Raw genomic sequence first — 21,411 nt, 5'->3', positions numbered from 1 at the left:
ATCAACTTTGTTAGATTTTTTTGCAAATCAATTGATCTATTATCTATCGATATGGTTTGTCTGAGACAAAGCTATGCTCCCTGGAACGCATTTGCGAATCCATGACCAAAAGGATATCTGCAGGCGGAGCGTATTTTTCGCTGTATTGCGTCCCATTGGTCGCATAATACTTGTACCGTATGTCCCCTTTGTGATTGGGCATACAGTCAACGCCACCACTGGTAACAGTTGCAGTTGATTTGCTAACTAACTGTATCGGGGTAACCAACTCCAATAATTGGCTGATTCCTCTAAAGCGACGCAGTTGATTGGTTAATCCGTTTGTATAGTAGCACTGGCTGCATATAATTGCTAAAGCAACTGCTGCTGATGCTATGACCTGGTGCTTGGTTTCGGCGTCACGCTACATCTGGACCGGCGGTGCATGAAGCTCATAACATTGTGTCAAGTGGTTACAGATAGAAGAAACCGACAAGTAACCCCATTTGAGGGAACAACTGACTGAAGGGTTTGGAGGTAAAACACATAATTTTCCTCTCAAAAATATAAGCAAATCTGGAATGATGCTGCGTCTCGTGAAAAAGCGTCTTTCTCCCTCTGGCGGTGTAGCGTGTTGGGCTCGGCTGACAATCCAGACACCACTGTGTGTAGGTATTTCCTTATCTGATCATGGTCGATGATTGGTGAGAAAGCATGGTCAGCGAATTTCATTAATAGCGGATAGCTATCGTTATCAAGTGAGCACAATAATGGAAGACTGTACTGCTACGACCTTTGCAAACCGCAGCTGACGTCAGTGTGAAGACAACTGCACTGCGGATTAGGACGGATTTGTATGGCGCCAGCCTGCTAGCTAGCTATTTGTGAGTTGTGCCTTGTAAACCAGCATGCAAATTAATGTTGTGTGTTGTAGCTTGGGAAACAACATAAACCTGTCCGTTTGTGGAAGACCATTTGGGCCACTTATAGATTAAATGTACGATATATTGATATAGCAGAACAGCTTGCCTGGTACTGTCTGTAGTTGTCCATGAACGCACACAGCTGCCTGCAAATCATATGCATTTTGTTGATGCACAGATGCCCCCCCCCCCCCCCCCCCCAAAAAAAAGAGAAACAGTGCTTGTCTTTTCCTACTATCACAGACTTGATAACTACTTTACTGAGGAACGACTGTAATATATGATTGTGCCCCTAGCTATTAAGATTAATGTATTAATTGTAAGTCGCTCTGGATAACAGCATCTGCTAAAGAACTTGCATTTAAAAAGTTAATATAGTTTAGCCAGTAACCCTGCTCTGCTTACTTTGTCAGCATGCACGAAGAGTGAACCTTCCAAGGTTCTGTGAATAGGATGATGGGGTCCTTCAGCCGACAGGAGTTCTTCCATGAGCTTGTGGAGGGCTGTCTTCTGCCCACCGCTCAGCAGGGCCTGGAGCAGGTCTGGCAGCTTCTGGTCATCTGCCTTCTATGCCGACTTCTCTGGATTCTGGGTGAGATTTCACATTCCTTTGTTTGAAACGTCACTTTCGGAATTTCATTGTCGCAGACATGATGAGTAATAGGATAGTCTTTTACATTTTTGAAAAAAGATTATATAGTACTGAAGAACTACATGCATGTTTTATGACTGTCTACAACTACATGCTCTTATTCTCTTCTGTTTTGTTGGCCTGGTCAGGCCTCCCATCCTATGTGAAACACCTGAGCACTGTGGCAGGAGGGTTCTACACCCTGTACCTGTTCTTTGAGCTCCACATGGTGTGGGTGGTACTGCTCAGTCTACTGTGCTACCTCATCCTCTTCCTCTGTCGACACTCCAGTAACCGGGCCACCTTCCTATCCATCACCATCCTCATCTACCTGTTCATGGGGTAGGTAGGCCTTCTCTGTTACCAGGCAACATCATACAACCTTTTTAAGCAAAGATGCTTGATGATAAACAACTTAACTTAGTCCTTTTAGCTCCTAGTGGAGTAAACAGCCTCTAATTGGTCTACTGTTGACTTATCCAACCAGAGAGCTGCATATGATGGACACCACCACCTGGCACAAAATGAGAGGTTGGTTCATACTTTGTAATTTGTTTTTATTATATATATGGTACCAGTCAAACGTTTGGACACCTACTCATTCAAGGGATTTTCTTTATTTTTACTTTTTTCTACATTGTAGAATAATAGTGAAGACAAACTATGAAGTAACCAAAAATGTGTTGAACAAATCAAAATATTTTTATATTCTTCAAAGTAGCCACCCTTTGCCGATGATGACAACTTTGCACACTCTTGGCATTCTCTCAATCAGCTTCATGAGGAATGCTTTTCCAAAAATCTTGGAGTTCTCACATGTTGAGTACTTGTTGGCTGCTTTTCGGGTGATTGTGGAGGCCTGTTCATCTGATGCAGCACTCCATCACTCTCCTTCTTGGTCATATAGCCCTTATATAGCCTGGAGGTGTGTTGGGTAATTGTCCTGTTGAAAAACAAATGATAGTCCCACTAAGCGCAAACCAGATGGGATGGTGTATTGCTGCAGAATGCTGTGGTAGCCATGCTGGTTAAGTGTGCCTTGAATTCTAAATGAATCACAGACCATGTCACCAGCAAAGCACCCCCACACCATCACACCTCCTCCTCCATGCTTCACGGTGGGAAACACACATGCATAGATCATCCGTTCACCCAGACGGCGTCTCACAAAGACACGGCGGTTGGAACCAAAAATCTCAAATTTGGACTCATCAGACCAAAGGACAGATTTCCGCCGGTCTAATGTCCATTGCTCGTGTCATTATGGCCAAACAGTTCTATTTTATTTCAGACCGGATTTTTATTTCAGACCGGATTTTTATTTCAGACATTTCTCCAAAAATAATGATCTCCTTCCTTGCTGAGCGGCCTTTCAGGTTGTGTCGAGATGGGACTCTTTTTACTGTGGATATAGATACTTTTGTACCTGTTTCCTCCAGCATCTTCACATGGTCCTTTGCTGTTGTTCTGGGATTGATTAGCACTTTTTGCAGCAAAGTAACTTCATCTCTAGGAGACAGAACGCGTCTCCTTCCTGAGCAGTATGTTGGCTGTGTGGTCCCATGGTGTTTATACTTGCGTACTATTGTTTGTACAGATGAACGTGGTACCTTCAGGTGTTTGGAAATTGCTCCCAAGGATGATCCAGACTTGTGGAGGTCTAAAAAATGTTTTCTGTGGTCTTGGCTGATTCCTTTTGAATTTCCCATGATGTCAAGCAAATAGACACTGAGTTTGAAGGTAGGCCTTGAAATACATCCACAGGTACACCTCCAATTGACTCAAATGATGTCAATTATCCTATCAGAAGCTTCTAAAGCCATGACATAATTTTCTGGAATTGTCCAAGCTGTTTAAAGGCACAGTCAACTTAGTGTATGTGAACTTCTGACCCACTGGAATTGTGATTAAGTGAAATCTGTCTGTAAACAATTGTTGGAAAAAGTACTTGTCATGCACAAAGTAGATGTCCTAACTGACTTGCCAAAACTATTGTTTGTTAACAAATTTGTGGAGTGTTTGAAAAACGTGTTTTAATTAGTGTATGTGAACTTCCGACTTCAACTATATTATTTCAGTTTTTGTCCTCACTATTGTCCTATAATGTAGAAAATAGTAAAAATAAAGAAAACGCCTTGAATTAATAGGTGTCTGAACTTGACTGGTACTGTGTATCCCCCAAAACTCAGTGAAAGATTAATTAACAGGTTACAGCTATTGTGTTGTACATGAAATATCATTGTTAATGTTTTCAAGTCACACTGAGTTCTGTATCTGCAGGTTCCCAGATGGTGGTTGCCATGAAGGCCATTTCTCTAGCCTTTGACCTGGATCGGGGTGTGGTGGCTAATGTGCCTTCTCCTGTGGAGTTCATGGGCTATATCTACTTTGTTGGGACGATCATATTTGGGCCCTGGATCAGCTTTAACAGCTACAGAGAGGCTATAGAGGGCCGCAAACTGGTAAGTTCAATGTTAAGTCCTGTCTAGAGCGGAGGGATATGGAAGAAGATGGGTGAAGGATATTGAGAGATTCTCCTCGTCTTCCTCAGAGTTTCTCCTGGATATGGAAAGTGTGTGTCAGCTGGGTGAAGAGCCAGCTGTGTCTGATCACCTCTAACTGTGTTGCTCCCTACCTCTTCCCTTACTTCATCCCCATCTACGGAGACGAGCTGCTACGCAAGTAAGTGGATGACCTAACCTCTTATTGCTCTTGTAATGATTTACTGTAGGTCATAGAATGCATCCACAGACATTGATGTGTGATCGTTCAAAGACGAGTGCAACGTAAATGTCTTTTTGTAGGAAAGATGTTTGAGTAATGTTTTTCTGTAGTGTAATGTGCACGTTCTTATTTGTTTCTTTTTCTCCCGTGAAATAAATGTTCTTCCCTTGCCATGGCTCTATCCCCAGCAAAACAAAACGGAAGATTAGGTAAATATTTATCCGATTTAATGACGATACAACATCCTCCATCTGTCTCTGTAATTTATTTTGTTGCATGTCCATTTCTAACTCACCAGCTCTTCCACCTTCCTGACACCTGTACCTCTTTATCCCCATCATTCCTACAACCGCGTCTCTGTCCTGCCCACTCATGCCATGAGACTTAAGAGTGAGTGTGTATCAGTTAAATGTATTAAATAAAATAAATGGTGATAACTGATTAACATTTTCCTTCAATTGTTTGCTGCGCAGAGCTTCTGTGGCAAGGTATGTTTTTAACGGTATTTATATTACCATGGAAAATTGTATTATTTTTAGGTCCAATGCAGTAGTTTTAATCTCAATATTAAATCATTTCTGCTTAACAATTAAGTTCCTTACTGTGATTGTTTTCAATTAAATGTTCAGAAAGTAACCTAGAGAAGAGCAATTTCTCAAGCAAGAAAAATAAAAATGGATTTAAGGTGGAAAAGTGCAGTGTGAAGGTGCGACAGTGGGAAAGAAGTGCTCGTATGCACCTCTGCTCACATCAAATGCGTTTGGTTGGGGAATCTGGTGGGAGAACAAGTAAACATTTGAGTGGGGAGGAGAACTAGCTGTTATTGGCAGAAAGGTTGGGAACACTTTCTTATTGGTCTATTTACCACATTACCAGGCAGGCCAAAACTACATCCCACCAAACAGCTCTTACACTAATAGGGCATTATCAAATATTTAAAACAATTTCACAGTATTAGACCAACCTCAGTGTGGAAATATATACAGCACAGGATAATACCGGAAGTGTGATTTGAGGCTTTTATTTTGACAGGTGTCTTTTAATCTAACCTTCTTCCATTGACCTCTAGGTGGCTCCTGGCCTATGAGAATGCACTCTCATTCCACTTCAGCAACTACTTTGTGGGTTACCTGAGTGAGACTACCACCACTCTGGCTGGAGCAGGCTTTACTGAGGAGAAAGACAACCTGAAATGGTCAGGGCATTAAAGCATCATGGTGACTAGGCTTGGCATAGACGTGCCATAATTTACAGTGCATTTGGAAAGTATTCAGACCCCTTGACTTTTTCCACATTTTGTTATGTTAGTCTTGTTCTCAAAATAATCAAATTGTTTTTTTCCCTCATTAATCTACACACAATGCCCCATAATGACTGTTAGGTTCTAATTCTCAGAGTAAAAAAACTCAATGGACACTATGAAAGATTAACCAAGTTTATTCTTCAGAGGATTAATATAGCTGCATTAGCCAAACACATTTTCACACAAGCACTGATATTTAACCCTTCCGCCTAGGCTGAGTCTCCTACACATCTGAACAAATATTGTATCACTGCTAGCCAGGGCACTAGGTGATATGGGCCATAAACCTTAACGTGGCCTGATCTTACCCTGATCTTGCCTATTGGCAAACTCCAAGCGGGCTGTCATGTGCCTTTTTACTGAGGAGTAGCTTCTGTCTGGCCACTCTACTGTAAAGGCCTGATTTGGTGGAGTGCTGCAGAGATAGTTGTCCTTCTGGAAGGTTCTCCCATCTCCCCAGAGCAACTTTGGAGCTCTGTCAAAGTGACCATCGGGTTCTTGGTCACCACCCTGACCATGGCCCTTCTCCCCTGATTGCTCAGTTTGGCCGGGTGGCCAGCTCTAGGAAGAGTCTTGGTGGTTCCAAACTTATTCCATTTAAGAATGATGGAGGCCACTGTTCTTGGGGACCTTCAATGCTGCAGAAATGTGCCTCGACACAATCCTATCTTAGAGCTCTACGGACAATACCATCAATCTCATGGCTTGGTTTTTGCTCTGACATGCACTGTCAACTATGGGACCTTATATATACAGGTGTGTGTGCCTTTCCAAATCATATCCAATCAATTTCAGGTTGTAGAAACATCTCAAGGATGATCAATGGAAACTAGATGCACCTGAGCTCAATTTTGAGTCTCATAGCTAAAGGACTGAATACTTGTGTAAATAAGATTTCTATTTTTCCCAAATGCACTGTAAATACCTTATTTGGCCCCCTCCTAGTTCTCTTTCCCCCTTCAAACAGCCCAACTGAAATGCTTATGTTTTATTCTCCAGGGATATGACGATTGCCAGGCCCTTGCATGTGGAGTTTCCCAGGTCTATGGTGGAGGTGGCCACCTCGTGGAATCTGCCCATGTCCAAATGGCTCCACACCTGTAAGCTTTCTGTGAAATGGAACACATTTACAGCATTGTTACTCTGCCTAAAAAAAACTTACTTTGAACCAAATACACAATTAATACCACTGTTATTTATATTTTAAAAATACATTTAATAAACTTCAGTTGCCTCTCTACAATTTTAAATGTAAAGCAGTGAAAATCCCAACTCAATTACTCCATTTGAGCCGGAATACAAACTTGATTCCTATAACTGTTTCTGTCTGATCACCCAGATGTTTTTACCAGTGCTCGCAACCTTGGAACCTTTTCAGCCATCCTAGTGACATACACAGCCAGTGCACTTCTACATGTGAGTATGGGCACGCAGGTGTGAGTGCAGGTGTGTAAGAGATTTTCTTACCATTGTCTCCTTTGGCCTTTAGGGTCTCAGCTTCCACCTGGGTGCAGTGCTACTGTCTCTCGGGTTCATCACGTATATTGAGCATGGTATGTCTATAAAATAAATGGCCTGCTATTCAAAAATGGCCCTTTGCTAATTTTATTTAAGTTCCACGTTACCTTTCAATAATAACACCTATTTACATCTGGAGAATAACCTTTGGTGACATAGTTGATTTATTACTAATGAACAATGAATTAACTTGGCTTTGTAGCACAGCAAATGCTGAGTATGTATGACAGGATGAATTATATTTGATCTGCCTGAGACTAATTTTATTTTCCTCTGTTCCAGTTTTGCGGAAGAGATTGGCAGCCATTTTTAATGCGTGTATTCTGTCAAAGAAATGCCAGCCAAACTGCTCTCACAAGAACAATAAGGTATGGTTTAAATATTTTATTTGTGTGATATTTATGCATAATGGAATTTTCATATGTAAAGTCTAAAAAATGTGTCAATATTGTCTCCATGCAAATGGTCCATTCAACATTTCACAATATCTCTTATACTTAAAGGAAAAATATACCCAAATCCATTCAGTCCTGTAATTTACAGTGTTTAATAACACTGAGAACAATATTTTTTGTCAACAAATGTTTCATTTTGACGTTATAAGGTTGGTAGAAACATTTGCAATGGCAGATATACTTTTGAGGAGACGTTGCCCATGCTAGGTCAATGGGCCGTGCGGTGCATTCTGGGACAAGGAGTTCTCTCCTGCAAGGAGTAAATGGGAGTATTGAGCGCTAGTTCAAAACTCAACATTAGCACCAATTCCGTCAACAAGAAGTAACACATTACAAATATTTCCCGAGATGTGAGATAATTAACTTGCTATCCGTGATATCGCATAGCTTTGGGATCGTGACATTACGTACTTTCGAGGAAAATCCGCACCTTTCTCAACATACACTGACTTTGAGAAGGGATTGCGTGACGATTAGCTTAGCAACCGCCTGATGCAGCATGATAACGTGAACGCGATTGGTTGACAGTTTGCTGGGTGGGGTGTTATACATTCCTTCATTCATTGGATTCCTATCTCCTTTCTATAATATCTCTGGCAATGGCACCATGTAATACACCCTGAACTAAATAGGAAAACTGTGCTAGACCCTCCATTAAATACTATACAGTGGGGCAAAAAGTATTTAGTCAGCCACCAATTGTGTAAGTTCTCCCACTTAAAAAGATGAGAGGCCTGTAATTTTGATCATAGGTACACTTCAACTATGACGGACAAAATTAGAAAAAAAAATCCAGAAAATCACATTGTAGGATTTTTAATGAATTTATTTGCAAATTATGGTGGTCAATAACAAAAGTTCATCACAATATTTTGTTATATACCCTTTGTTGGCAATGACAGAGGTCAAACGTTTTCTGTAAGTCTTCACAAGGTTTTCACACACTGTTGCTGGTATTTTGGCCCATTCCTCCATGCAGATCTCCTCTAGAGCAGTGATGTTTTGGGGCTGTTGCTGGGCAACACAGACTTTCAACTCCCTCCAAAGATTTTCTATAGGGTTGAGATCTGGAGACTGGCTAGGCCACTCCAGGACCTTGAAATGCTTCTTACGAAGCCACTCCTTCGTTGCCCGGGCAGTGTGTTTGGGATCATTGTCATGCTGAAAGACCCAGTCACGTTTCATCTTCAATGCCCTTGCAGGAGGTTTTCACTCAATCTCACGATACATGGCCTCATTCTTTCCTTTACACGGATAAGTCGTCCTGGTCCCTTTGCAGAAAAACAGCCCCAAAGCATGATGTTTCCACCCCCATGCTTCACAGTAGGTATGGTGTTCTTTGGATGCCACTCAGCATTCTTTGTCCTCCAAACATGACTAGTTGACCTTTTACCAAAAAGTTATATTTTGGTTTCATCTGACCATATGAATTCTCCCAAAAAGTTATATTTTGGTTTCATCTGACCATATGACATTCTCCCAATCTTCTTCTGGATCATCCAAATGCTCTCTAGCAAACTTCAGACGGGCCTGGACATGTACTGGCTTAAGCAGGGGGACACATCTGGCACTGTAGGATTTGAGTCCCTGGCGGCGTAGTGCGTTACTGATGATAGGCTTTGTTACTTTGGTCCCAGCTCTCTGCAGGTCATTCACTAGGTCCCCCCGTGTGGTTCTGGGATTTTTGCTCACTGTTCTTGTGATCATTTTGACCCCACTGGGTGAGATCTTGCGTGGAGCCCCAGATGGAGGGAGATTATCAGTGGTCTTGTATGTCTTCCATTTCCTAATAATTGCTCCCACAGTTAATTTATTCAAACCAAGCTGCTTACCTATTGCAGATTCAGTCTTCCCAGCCTGGTGCAGGTCTACCATTTTGTTTCTGGTGTCCTTTGACAGCTCTTTGGTCTTGGCCATAGTGGAGTTTGGAGTGTGACTGTTTGTTGTGGTCAGGTGTCTTTTATACTGATAACAAGTTCAAATAGGTGCCATTAATACAGGTAACGAGTGGAGGACAGAGGAGCCTCTTAAAGAAGTTGTTACAGGTCTGAGAGCCAGAAATCTTGCTTGTTTGTAGGTGACCAAATACTTTTTTTCCACCATAATTTCCAAATTCATTAAAAATCCTACAATATGATTTTCTGTTTTTTTTTCTCTCATTTTGTCTGTCATAGTTGAAGTGTACCTATGATGAAAATTACAGGCCTCATCTTTTTAAGTGGGAGAAATTGCACAATTGGTGGCTGAATAAATACTTTTTTACCCCACTGTATTTCTCAAGGTAGGAATATCGCAAAAATATGATCAATGGCTCATTCGAAAGATGTCCTCCGGAGTTCTGACATCGACCAGTATTGAAATATGACGTGTGAAAACGTCTGTCATAATCTAGAAGTTGTATTCCTGTTACCTTCCAGTGTAGTGAGAGCGACTGTCAGGGTGCAGCAAGGATGTCTGCCTGCTTGAACGCCAATAAAAATGATGACCCAGGGAACATCACTCAAAGATGCACAAAAACACAATGTTCAAAATGGGTGAACCTTTCCTTTAACCAATGCCAAAAAATCACCAATAAGAATGTTTGCAATCTCTTCTGCTCCGCCCATCCACACAGGTCCTGTGGGTGTACGTCTTTAACGTAGCCTTCAGCACCCTGGCTGTCTTCCACCTGGCATACCTGGGCTCTCTGTTCAACTCCAGTGTTGACTACATGGATGAAAAGGTAACTATTTACTAAATGGTGTCAGTCTCTAAGATGGTCAAATGCATACATGACTTTGCGTCATCGTCAGATCTTTTAGAACGAAGCATTATGGTTGAGTTAGACATTTCAAACCCATGTCTACGTTCTCTCCCTTTACAGAGTGACGTGGCCAACCACACCATTCAGAAGTGGTCGGAGCTGAGCTGGGCCAGCCACTGGGTGACGTTTGGCTGCTGGGTGCTCTACCGCATCATCCTCTAAATGTGTGTCTGTGAGAGAGAGCGAGCTGGGGATAGAGACGTGGAGAGAAATGAACCACCCCTCTGTACAGTATAGAAACTATTTTACTCAAGACCAACATGCAGTGCTCAGGACACCGCCTAAGAGATTGGGCTATCTACTTACTGTAACCTGCTGGTGACAAACTATTTTTGATACTCTTAAAATAATGCCCCACTCTTCATTAATCGCTTAATTTTGTTTTTAATCACATTTTCTTTGAGCTGCTGCATTCGTCCCTTGTGGAAAGACTGATCAGGATCTGCTATCTGACATCTCACTGTGATTCTCAATCGATACCCACCCTGTCAGCATGGCAGTGGTCATTCATTCACTCTTATGGACTGCTAAGAACTCGTTTTCAGAAGTGATTCCAGAATATGCCATTTAAGTATTGTTTTCCTGTTTCTCTATATTAGGCTATATATTTTTCTAATACAACCTAATTAGTTATTACATCTGTATAGTATGTAAATAAAACCCAGGTTGGAGATTAAGAAAGTTTCTGTTTGTATGACTGCACAAAACATAATTATTAGGCAGCAACTTTCCTTTTGTGGATTTTAGTAGAAATATAATTTATTTTATTTATGGAAATAATCATGTCAATCAGTGCCAAATGTTAGCCAGTTTTTCCCATTGTCCTGTTAATAACTATGTAACTGTGATATAGTTTACAAATTATTGTAGTTCAGTGAAGAAGGAATACTAAAGTCTTTACTTGGTCAGTCAGAGTTCTTCATGTTGCTGTAAAGCAGATTATGAAAATACATAACTTCCTGTTTTCGATGCAAAATTAAGATGATGTTTGAAGTTGCATCAGTAACTAAAGGCTTTGGTCATTTTCTATATCCTGCTCTTTTTTAAAAAACATGCCTTTTAAGGAAATTTATTTTTAATGGAATGCATACTGCTCCTGAACACTGCACATAAACTGAATCGTACTGCTGCTGGTTATCCCACACATCCCATTCCTTACCGACAGATTCTACAGTATCTGTTATATTTACGTACATCTGTCCACGAGATATTAAATATACTATAATTTAGTAGGCTTTCCTGTAGAATACAAGGTTCAACTCATTTGCATTGCAATGCACAATAAAATATTTTTATAGACCACAGCCTGTTTCCAATGTAAACAAATTAGTCATAGTGGGCAGAACAAGCAAGGAGGTGGGCAGAGCCAAGCACGAGCTAGTGAGATCCTATTGGCCTGTTCTAGCATGCATCTGCACATTTCGGTTAGGGAATGCGTACTCTGAAGTGTACAATAACTCAATTTGCCTTTGCACACCTAAACAAAGCATTTTTTTTGTATTTTACTTTGATAAACGGGAAAGTCTACAAAACTTAGTCCACTTTGTTCTTAACTGATTTATAGTTTTTGTAGCAGAACTGTATTGATCAAATGTTTAATTTGCAGAATGGCCATCTCCTTCCATCTTCTCCCACTGCTGGCCGCTGGGCTTCCTCTCTACCATATTTGGTAGTGAGTGGAAACGGCTAACGGATACTTCACCTTTATACATCTGGTGAAATATCTGTCTCGTTATTCTATCTGTGGCACAAGTGCACAGCCTTAGCACACCACCTTTCACCACTGTCCTAGTGAAATATTAATCTCAAGGGTTTGTTTTGTCAAACTTTTACATACAATATGTGTGAAGCTACTGGGGGAGCTATGTGATACCTTTTAATACATTTTGTATCAAACCTGAATCGCTATTCATCTTTGGTTCAAGTTTATGTGAAGTACTGTTAAAGGAAGCTACCTTGAGTAAGCAATTTCTGCCAAGCAGACATGTTCTTACATAGAATTCAAAAACATATACTGTGTGAACATGTAACGACTGTTTTAGGAAATAGTTATTTTGCTTATTTACAAGAATGGTTTGGACTGTTACAGTTGATCAAAATAAGGAACTTTGGGTGGGAAGAGAGAACAATTGGGTAGATGAAGGTCTCAGTTTCTCGGGAAGCTCAGATCATTGGCTGAGTTTGACCTCGTGACCATCCATTTCCAAGCTTCCTACAATCCAGAGCAGACTGAGGGAGGGGAAACAGGGTGGGAAGAAAGGGCATACCCAGTGGATCACGGATGGAAATGTGGGTCACTTTCTGCCCTTGTGAGAAGAGGTGAGCGTAGTTGTGTAGCGATGGCCTGTCTGCAGGTCCAAGGGAGGTTCTTCAGCCTTGTCTACCCCAAGGACCCCCATGCTTGTGATGGCAGGATCTCAGCAGAGTCTCCAGAGCCATCTTTACAAATACCTGGAAATTATTGCTTCTCTCCCTTCGGCTGTCCTAAGAGGGGATGGAACACCGAAAGATACCTTCAATGCAGACACACAACATGCAAAGTAGACAAGACCCTGCTTATCACATACTGTAGCATTGGGTGGGAAGAAATAGCCGACTACAATTTACTTGGTCCAGCTCTCAATCATTTGGAGAGCAAGGACTGGATTGAGTTGACTTAAACTTAGAAAATGACAACTCATATACATGAGGCTGTTTTAGAGCATCATCCTCCTAACCTCAATCCTCTTACTCTAATGCTTACCTCCTTGCTTTTTGTTGTCATCTCCTTTCTGATCAGCTTTCTTCGGTTGCTCCTTAGGACTCTGAGGTTGCTGAGGAGATTCATTGGGGGGAAATAACTTAGACAAACTCAAACTTGAATGTTTTAATCTACAATGAATGAGAAGTTCTTGTTCTTACCTTGGTGGCTGATTTCTTGTCAGATTTGTTGCCTACAAACGATGAACGGATGTTGATTTATTAGTCTTTAAAAATAACTCCCCATGATCCAGGAAAAGGGATGGTGTATTTTATTTTCCACCTTAACTGGGGAGGATGGGCTCGTGGTAATGACATTAAATACAACAAATGGATTCCCCTCAGCCTCCACTGTAATGTTCATATAGGCAATGTATGACTGTAGAGGTGACTGGGCACAAATAACACACGATTTTACCTTTATGTAACTAGGCAAGTCAGTTAAGAACAAATGCTTAGGGTGCGCCACCCTATGGGCTTCCCAATCACAGCCAGATGTGATGCAGCCTGGATTTGAACCAGGTACTGTAGTGACACTTCTTGCACTGAGATACATTGTCTTAGCCCAACTAGATGGATAGTCCCATATTCAGCTTTTAACTGAATAGAATAAAAAGACACACAGGCATGAATTCACTACATTATACACTACCCCGAGAAAAGCATTTATATATGATAATATTTATTTTATATATAAAAAATAGGCTATAATTAAAAAATATATAGGCTAACCAAATCATAAAATTTAACTTTACAAATAATACCTTTTGTTCCTGGCATTTTGGCTGCGCTCCATAGTCTGTGTGTCTTTTACAAAACTCAGTGCTTATGAGGCGTCCAACTCGCTCATTTATTGTTCCGGCTCCTGAATGGTCCCGTCTCCAGAGCCCTTTCGGGAAAAAGCGCGGTGAACAAGCAAAGAGCCCCGTCAGCTGCGCGAGAGGGACATGGTCCTTCTGGCCTTTGCTGAGCTCAGGCGAAACGTTTGAATGTTCGACCCAAACTCATAATCCCATCATTGTATGGACAATGCGCTGTAGATCTAATTGTTCTCAAGTACAACAACAATAAAGAGTTTTCATCATAGACTATATGTGTGTGTGGGTACGCGCGTACATGTGCGCGTGTGTGAGTTGTGTAAAGTATGAGTTGGCATAATCTCTCTTGCCTATCTTTTGCAAGACGTTTTTAAAGCTGAAGATTGCCTTAATATATTGTTTTATTTCCAAATGTGATTTATAAAAGTTTCTAAATGTTGCAACTACATTCAAACCAGGCAGTTGATGTCCTCAACCGTGTTTCGTTAAATTATTAATATGAGTGAACATTGGCTAGGCTGTTTCCAACAGAGCGTCATTACATTGCAACATTTCATTGTCGTTGTTTATCATTATCAGGGACAGTATATTTATTTAGAAATACGCCATAGTTGCCATAGTTTCCTGGCTCATCAAAGACTGGACAAACTCTGCGTACATCTTTGGTGTACGTACATGTTATTTGATTTGTAAATCATATTGATTAGGTTTAAACATAAAGCTGCATCAAACATGTTATACAAGTCAGCGTAGCTGCGCACGTGGGCGGGATCAATAGTGTCATGATTTGACAGTTCGACCAATTACATCGATGGCAAGAAGCTAAGGAAGGAGGGAAGGAAGGAAGGAAGGTAGGTAGATAGATAGATAGATAGATAGATAGATAGATAGATAGATAGATAGATAGATAGATAGATAGATAGATAGATAGATAGATAGATAGATAGATAGATAGATAGATAGATAGATAGATAGATATATTGTCATTTAGATAGACTGTTGCTGACGTTTTCTTTGACGTCTTTATTTACACACGTAATGGAAAATGACGTGGTTTGAATTGCATTTAGAGAATTAAACAAAATCAGTTTGCTAAGTAACATTTGAGAGCTGGGCGTCCAATTATGTCTCAAAGACATGGCTAGCAAGGTAGCTAGCTAGCTAACGCCGTTTTCTTTCTCACTGTTAAAGCTAGCAGGCTCCATCTCTGATGATGGCGTCTGTTGCTAGCTAGTTGACTGACTTAGTAACTAGCTACCCTCTGAACACATTACACTACCCAATGCAGGCTTTCTTTGAGACATTCATCGCTTGATTAATGTCGATCTAGCTGGCAGTGTTCTGTACCAGCCAATAACTCGACTGTCTGTACTCTTAAGGTAAAAAATATTAGCCATCGTGTAGCCTACTCCCCTACCATTTATATAGGTATGTTTATGTGTTTATAGATAGCTGACATCTGCCCTGGCCGTGGCTTCCCCTCTACCTTGACTGTTTGTGGAATGGCTGCAGTTTGGCAGCAGGTGTTGGCAGTGGACGCAAGGTAAGTCTCATTCAATAAACTGGTGGCATGGCATTGCCTGGTGGCCTCACAGTACTGATACAAATATGTTTACTGATACACATCTTGCATTGATTGCTGTCTAGGGCTAGCCTGGATAAACCAGACTGACCGCTGCTGAAACAATGGTGAGTGCAGAAGTCAGTCTGGTTAAACCAGGCTTGCCAAGCACCTTGATTGTAATTTAACTGCTGTTTGTATTAGTAAAAAGTGATACTTGAATAATGAATGACTCCATGTTATGTAGAGCTTATACAGCAGTCTGCTGTCCAGGCAAAACAAATCTAAGGAATTGTTTCTCTCTCACTTCCCCCAATCCCTTTCACAGGTACAATGCATACCGCACGCCTACGTTCCCACAGTTCCGCACGCAATACATCCGGCGGCGCAGCCAGCTACTCAGGGAAAACGCCAAGTGTGGCTTTGAGCCGGGGCTGCGCAGGCATTACCTGAGGCTGCGCAGCCAGCTGCTAGCCTTGCGCTACGGGCCACTGTCTGAGCAGAGCAGCTTCAGGGCCAGCAGTGTGCGCAGCTCCCGCACCACACTGGACCGCATGGAGGTTAGACTGAGAGCAAGGAGCAGAGGGAAAGAGAGAGAGAGAGAGAGAGAGAGAGACAGACAGACAGACAAACAAAGACAATAGGCTACTGTCAATACACATTAGGTCAGTTGAGATGGTTGGAGGCAGACAGATGGTGTAACTGACACTAATAAGGATGCGTAGTAGGCACACTAAACTGACCACTTTAGTTGGGAGGAATAGATGGATTTCAAAGAGTTGGTGAGTTCATATAGGCCTACTTTTGTTTCTGGCTAAGATTATTTGTTTTTTATATGGACGGCAAGTTCCTCACACTCACTACTTGTGGTTTTCTATCTCCCTATTTCTCCTTCTCTACTTCCCTCTTTCTTGACAGGATTTTGAGGAGGACCCCCGTGCTCAGGGGGCTCGTGGTCACCGTCGATCTGTGAGCAGAGGCTCCTACCAGCTTCAGGCCCAGATGAACAGGGCAGTCTATGATGAGAGGTAACCCCAGCAACCTCTCGCTCAACCCTACTGACCCCATTCATATTTTCGTCACTGCTTTTGAAACACTGCATTGTTTTTTTATCTTTATTAGCACAGAATTTCCTTGAGTGATGGTCCGATTTGTAATAAATTATTCTCCCTGATTGGAAATGTGGGTGTGCAGGACCCCAGGTGCCTTGGTGCCAACCTCTGTGGCGGAAGCTAGCCGTGCCATGGCTGGGGACACCACTCTGAGCGAGAACTATGCTTTTGCTGGCATGCACCACATATTCGACCAACATGTGGACTCTGCAGGTGAGTGGAAAGTACAGTATGTGACTGCAAGGAGTGAGTATTTTTGTGTCTTATTCTCAAATTTTGTTGGGTTCCCTCCTTTCTAGTTCCACGGCTGCAGTTTGCTAATGATGACAAGCACCTCCTAGCCTGCTGCTCATTGGACGGCACCCTATCCATCATGATCCTGTCCCCGTCCCCGCCCAGTGTGAAGGTCGTCCTGAAGGGTCATGCAGGTCCCGTCACCGACTTTGCTTGGTCCCTTAGCAACGACGTCATCGTGTCAACATCAAAGGATGGAACACTGCGTATTTGGAACACGGAAGATGGGAGGTGTATCCGTGAGGTCAGAGACCCGGAATCTAGCGAACTGCTTTGCTGCACCTTCCAGCCCATGAATAACAACCTCACAGTGGTGAGTCCTAATAGAAGCTCAGACAAAGATTCTAACTCATACCCACACAATATCCACACTAGCATATCACTTAGAATACATGGCCAAGGCCAATACATTGCTTTATTCTAAGTGGTATGCTAGCTGTCCCTACAATGACCAAACTCTCTTCCTTATGGCTTTCCTGACCTTTACCAATGCTCACTCTGACTTCTGTTCAGGTAGGGAACAGTAAGCACCTCCTGCAGGTGGTGAACATCTCCACTGGGAAGAAGGTGAAGGGGGGTTCCAGTAAGCTGACGGGACGGGTACTGTCTATGTCCTTTGATGCCCCTGGGAGGATCCTGTGGGCCGGGGACGACAGGGGCAGCGTCTTCTCCTTCCTGTTTGACATGGCCACAGGTATACTGAGGAAAAACATGGCTACTTTTGATTAATTCATAATAATTGTATTAATGAAACCCAAAGTGCTAGGCCACAAGTATGGGACAGACAAGTGTTTGTGTGTGTGTGTGACAACTCTGAATTTCAACTCATAGGGAAGCTGACCAAAGCCAAGCGGCTTGTGGTGAGTGAGGGCAGCCCAATCTGCAGCATATCTGCCCGCTCCTGGATCAGCAGAGAGGCTCGAGACCCCTCCCTGCTGATCAATGCCTGTGTCAACAAACTGCTACTCTACAGGTCTGTCAGAGAGAGCCAGAGAGCTACTCGTGCTCCATTAGCTCCATAATGCTCAAAATGCTTATACATATACTGAACAAAAATATATAAATGCAACAATTTCAATGACTTTACTGAGTAACAGTTTATATAAGGAAATCAGTCAATTGAAATTATTTAATTAGGTCCCAATCTATAGATTTCGCATGAGTGGGCAGGGGCACAGCCATGGATGGGCCTGTGAGTGCATAGGCCCACCCACTGGGGAGCAAGGCCCAGACAATCAGAATGAGTTTTCTCCACTAAAGGGCTTTATTACAGACATAAATAATCCTCAGTTTCATCAGCAGTACGGGTAGCTGATCAGACGATCCCGCAGGTGAAAAGGACGGATGTGGAGATCCTGGGCAGGCATGGTAACGCGTGGTTTGAGGTTGTGAGGCTGGTTGGATGTACTGCAAAATTCTCTAAAACGAAGTTGGAGGCGCTTATGGTGGAGAAATTAATATTAAATTCTCTGGTAACAGCTCTGTTGGACATTACTGCGGTCAGCATGCCAATTGCATGCTCCCTCAACTTGAGATATCTGTGGCTTTGTGTTGTGTGACAAAACTGCACATTTTAGAGTGGCCTTTTATTGTCCCCAGCACAAGGTGCACTTTTGTAATCATGCTGTTTAATTAGCTTCTTGATATGCCACAACTGTGAGTGTCTTGGCAAAGAAATGCTCACTAACAGAGATTTACATTTCTGCACAAAATTTGAGAGTAATAAGCTTTCTGTGCATATGGAACATTTCTGGGATATTTGATTTCAGTTCATAAAACATGTGACCAACAATTTACATGTTACGTTTATATTTTGGTTCAGTATAGCTTGATTAACTACTGTGTCGTGCTCTGGAATGTGTGTATGTTCTACCATTAATGTGCTGTTGATTGAACAAGGAGAGCATGATCCACTCTGCACATTGCATGCTGAGTTGAGATTGACTGGTTCTCTGTTCCTCTCGTCTTTATAGAGTGGTGGATAATGAAGGCACTCTGCAGCTTAAGAGGAGCTTCCCCATCAAGCATGGCTCTCAGCCCCTTCACAGCATCTTCTGCCCTCTCATGTCCTTCAGACAGGGTGCCTGTGTTGGTATGAGCCCTTCAGCCTTACTCTGACTTTCACTCTATCTGCTATAAATGGGATAAATGAAAGTGCACCACACTTAAGAATATTGATTGTGTACTGGTTGCCAGTACGTCAACTCACTGAAGCCATGGTGTAGTTACTATATGTAACCATCTTCACTCAGTTATAGCAGGTCATAACAATCAGTTATAACCAATGTTCCCTCTAACCACTGAGCAAATTTCAGGTCTGCTGAATTCTGTGCAATTTCCAGCATGCGTTTACTGTGAACATTGAGGCTGTACCCACTTTAAGTTACAGTTTGAACAGTGGCCATGTCGGTTACCGTCGCTATTTGATCATAATGTATACCATCAAAAACAATGGGGAAATGCATCCCATAACATTTTAACATGGAAATAGCTGTTCTATAATCCAGACTACAGTAGCAGCCAATGTGTGGTGTTCAATGTAGGCCTACATTCCATGAGACTTGAAAAAAACATGCAGGGCTTGACAGTAACCTGTTAATCCACTTGTCCTTCAGACAAGGAGCTGACTGAAAATGTTTTCTTTTATGCAAGAAACCACTTTACAAAATAAAATGCATTATTATTCCCATACCATTATTACAGAGAATCAAACAAATTATACTACCCTCTGCATATTGGCTACTTAGCTTGTTCAATACTGTCTCAAAATACAACACTGCCACTTTACCGGACTGGCTTTTCAAAGATATTTTGTGCTTGAAGCAATCACTCCACTTTTGCTGACTACAAATGATCTATAACTGGGCTAATAATTCACTATGTGATTGGGAGTCCGATAGGGAGACACACAATTGGCCCAGTGTTACTGCTGGACTGCTTGTTGTAGCACTGAGTGGAAATGGGAAGAACGTATAATTTTATGGCTTATAAAAGTGTTGAATACAAACTTCAAAATGAACTCACAAGCAAAAACAGGAGCTCTTTGTTGTATTTGTTGACCGTATCTCACTAATCATGGCTTTTAACGTTTTGAAATCTCACAGTATCAACTTTTCTGTAGCTTTCTTTTATGCCTGCTACGTTACTGCAGACATGGTAATCTGAACCATCCGATTGGCCAGCGGTAGGCCTATAGTGCACTTGATTTGCTCTCTGGGCCCGCCTGGAAGGCAGAGTTTGTACCTTCAGACACATGACATGGTTCAAAATTCACAACAGTTTACCTACCCAGCGTGCAGTTTAGAGGGAACTTTGGTTATAACAGATTGGTTTTCACAAGTATTCTCTCTCTCGTCTCTCTTCCCTATTTTTCTCTTCCACGCCTTTTCTCCACTCTGTATCCCAGTGACTGGCAGTGAGGATGCCTGTGTCTACTTCTTCGACGTGGAACGCAACACTAAGGCCATAGTCAACAAGCTGCAGGGTCACGGTGGCCCAGTGCTGGATGTCAGCTTCAACTGTGACGAGAGCTTGCTGGCTTCTGCAGACTCCACTGGCATGGTTATCATCTGGAGGCGGGAGCAGAAGTGACCAACCACCAAAAGCTTCCTTCCATGCACTACAAAAAAAAGCAACTACCACTTTGAACCATCCAATCACTAGAATGCTAAATACAAGGGGCAGGGAAAGGATATCTGTGTTTTTAAGGCTGGGATTTAGTGGTTACTGTGAGTGTGGTACCCGTGAACGCAGGAAAATAGCCTTTTTAAATATAGTCAACAAAGTGCGATCTAAGGGAGCACTGCTCCTCACGGAGGGTCCTGAGAGGTTTGCATGTATCAAGTAGGACCTGTAATAGTGCTAACTACTTATTGTAAAGCATTAATATAGCAAAATGCAATACAGTAGTATTAAATGACAGCTTTGTTCCTTTAAAGTTGCCCATTTTCCTTCAATCATTCACATGTTTATTGTTCTACTGTGATGTGCATGGCTTTCTATCAAGAACCCATCATAGAAATCAGTACTGACATATTGGAATAACTACTGTGTGTGTGTATATATTTAACACAAAAAAACTTGATGGAAACTCAAAAGAACACCTTGTGTGTTTGTGAGAATTTGTGTGTTTGTATGTGCCTGTGGTGTCATTTTAATGTCATGGTTGCAAAGAAATGTAATATATTTATGATATGCACATACTGAATAAAGTAGCCACTGTATATATCACAGAGTTGAGTGTTAGTGTTACAATAGAGCTAGACAGCTTGTAGTTTAAAAAGAATGAAATGAGTTACCCCTGGATCATACAACCTTTACAAAGGGGGAAAGAATAGGGTGTTGGGAAGAACGCCGAAAATAAGGTGTGAGGTTAAGACAGGTTTAGGAGCTCTTACACGTTTGGTTCTATTAGATATCAGTTAACCTGACCATTATGAAGCCTTTGCTTTTTCTGATTACATAAATGCTTCAAAATTCACAAAAAAAAGACGTTCGCTGATTATGATGATCTCATGGAACAACACGTTAAAGCGCTCTACGCCTGTTTTT

The 21,411-nt window shown here is 41.9% G+C and overlaps 2 protein-coding genes and 1 long non-coding RNA gene across 8 annotated transcripts; 2 read left to right on the top strand and 1 right to left on the bottom strand.

Annotated features, from left to right (window-relative positions):
- Positions 1 to 368: 368 nt before the first annotated feature.
- On the top strand, positions 369 to 11,013 carry LOC124032098 (protein-serine O-palmitoleoyltransferase porcupine-like). Of its 3 annotated transcripts, none has more exons than XM_046344199.1 (15): positions 369 to 516; positions 1,316 to 1,494; positions 1,683 to 1,875; positions 2,021 to 2,064; positions 3,814 to 3,995; positions 4,085 to 4,215; positions 4,446 to 4,466; positions 4,731 to 4,745; positions 5,327 to 5,452; positions 6,560 to 6,660; positions 6,900 to 6,976; positions 7,050 to 7,113; positions 7,361 to 7,446; positions 10,148 to 10,255; positions 10,397 to 11,013. In XM_046344199.1, exons 2-15 carry the CDS (start codon positions 1,356 to 1,358, stop codon positions 10,496 to 10,498), a joined length of 1,389 nt encoding a protein of 462 aa, XP_046200155.1. In that variant the 5' UTR covers positions 369 to 516; positions 1,316 to 1,355; the 3' UTR covers positions 10,499 to 11,013. The 3 variants fall into 3 exon arrangements, with proteins under 3 accessions (XP_046200155.1, XP_046200156.1, XP_046200158.1); XM_046344200.1 differs by having other exon boundaries at positions 369 to 647; XM_046344202.1 differs by lacking the exon at positions 369 to 516 and adding an exon at positions 657 to 863.
- On the bottom strand, positions 9,724 to 14,770 carry LOC124032099. Its single transcript, XR_006838206.1, has 4 exons — positions 13,840 to 14,770; positions 13,238 to 13,269; positions 13,080 to 13,149; positions 9,724 to 12,820 (listed from the first exon to the last, which is right to left on the bottom strand). It is a non-coding gene; the product is annotated as an uncharacterized LOC124032099 (long non-coding RNA).
- LOC124032097 (WD repeat-containing protein 13-like) lies at positions 14,685 to 21,090 on the top strand. Of its 4 annotated transcripts, none has more exons than XM_046344196.1 (10): positions 14,685 to 14,744; positions 15,342 to 15,436; positions 15,783 to 16,014; positions 16,373 to 16,482; positions 16,649 to 16,779; positions 16,866 to 17,173; positions 17,374 to 17,554; positions 17,692 to 17,833; positions 18,834 to 18,952; positions 20,267 to 21,090. In XM_046344196.1, the coding sequence occupies exons 2-10, from the start codon at positions 15,396 to 15,398 to the stop codon at positions 20,449 to 20,451; spliced, it is 1,449 nt and encodes a 482-aa protein (XP_046200152.1). In that variant the 5' UTR covers positions 14,685 to 14,744; positions 15,342 to 15,395; the 3' UTR covers positions 20,452 to 21,090. The 4 variants fall into 4 exon arrangements, with proteins under 4 accessions (XP_046200152.1, XP_046200153.1, XP_046200154.1 ...); XM_046344197.1 differs by having other exon boundaries at positions 14,706 to 14,749; positions 15,339 to 15,436; XM_046344198.1 differs by lacking the exon at positions 15,783 to 16,014 and adding an exon at positions 15,541 to 15,582 and having other exon boundaries at positions 14,726 to 14,744.
- The last annotated feature ends 321 nt before the right edge of the window (positions 21,091 to 21,411 follow it).

This window comes from Oncorhynchus gorbuscha, linkage group LG03 (assembly GCF_021184085.1).
Source record: "Oncorhynchus gorbuscha isolate QuinsamMale2020 ecotype Even-year linkage group LG03, OgorEven_v1.0, whole genome shotgun sequence".
Classification (NCBI taxonomy): domain Eukaryota; kingdom Metazoa; phylum Chordata; class Actinopteri; order Salmoniformes; family Salmonidae; genus Oncorhynchus; species Oncorhynchus gorbuscha.
Note: the sequence above shows the minus strand (reverse complement) of the source record. Positions and strands in the feature narration are given on the sequence as shown.

Bases quoted from the DNA above. Each gene is read 5' to 3' on its own strand.
- LOC124032097 (XM_046344195.1), top strand. The intron at 16,483-16,648 runs GTAACCCCAGCA...GTGGGTGTGCAG, and splicing joins AGGGCAGTCTATGATGAGAG to GACCCCAGGTGCCTTGGTGC. The intron at 18,953-20,266 runs GTATGAGCCCTT...TCTGTATCCCAG, and splicing joins CAGACAGGGTGCCTGTGTTG to TGACTGGCAGTGAGGATGCC.
- LOC124032098 (XM_046344199.1), top strand. From the start codon at position 1,356: ATGATGGGGTCCTTCAGCCGACAGGAGTTCTTCCATGAGCTTGTGGAG. The intron at 7,114-7,360 runs GTATGTCTATAA...CCTCTGTTCCAG, and splicing joins CATCACGTATATTGAGCATG to TTTTGCGGAAGAGATTGGCA. The intron at 7,447-10,147 runs GTATGGTTTAAA...CCATCCACACAG, and splicing joins GCTCTCACAAGAACAATAAG to GTCCTGTGGGTGTACGTCTT.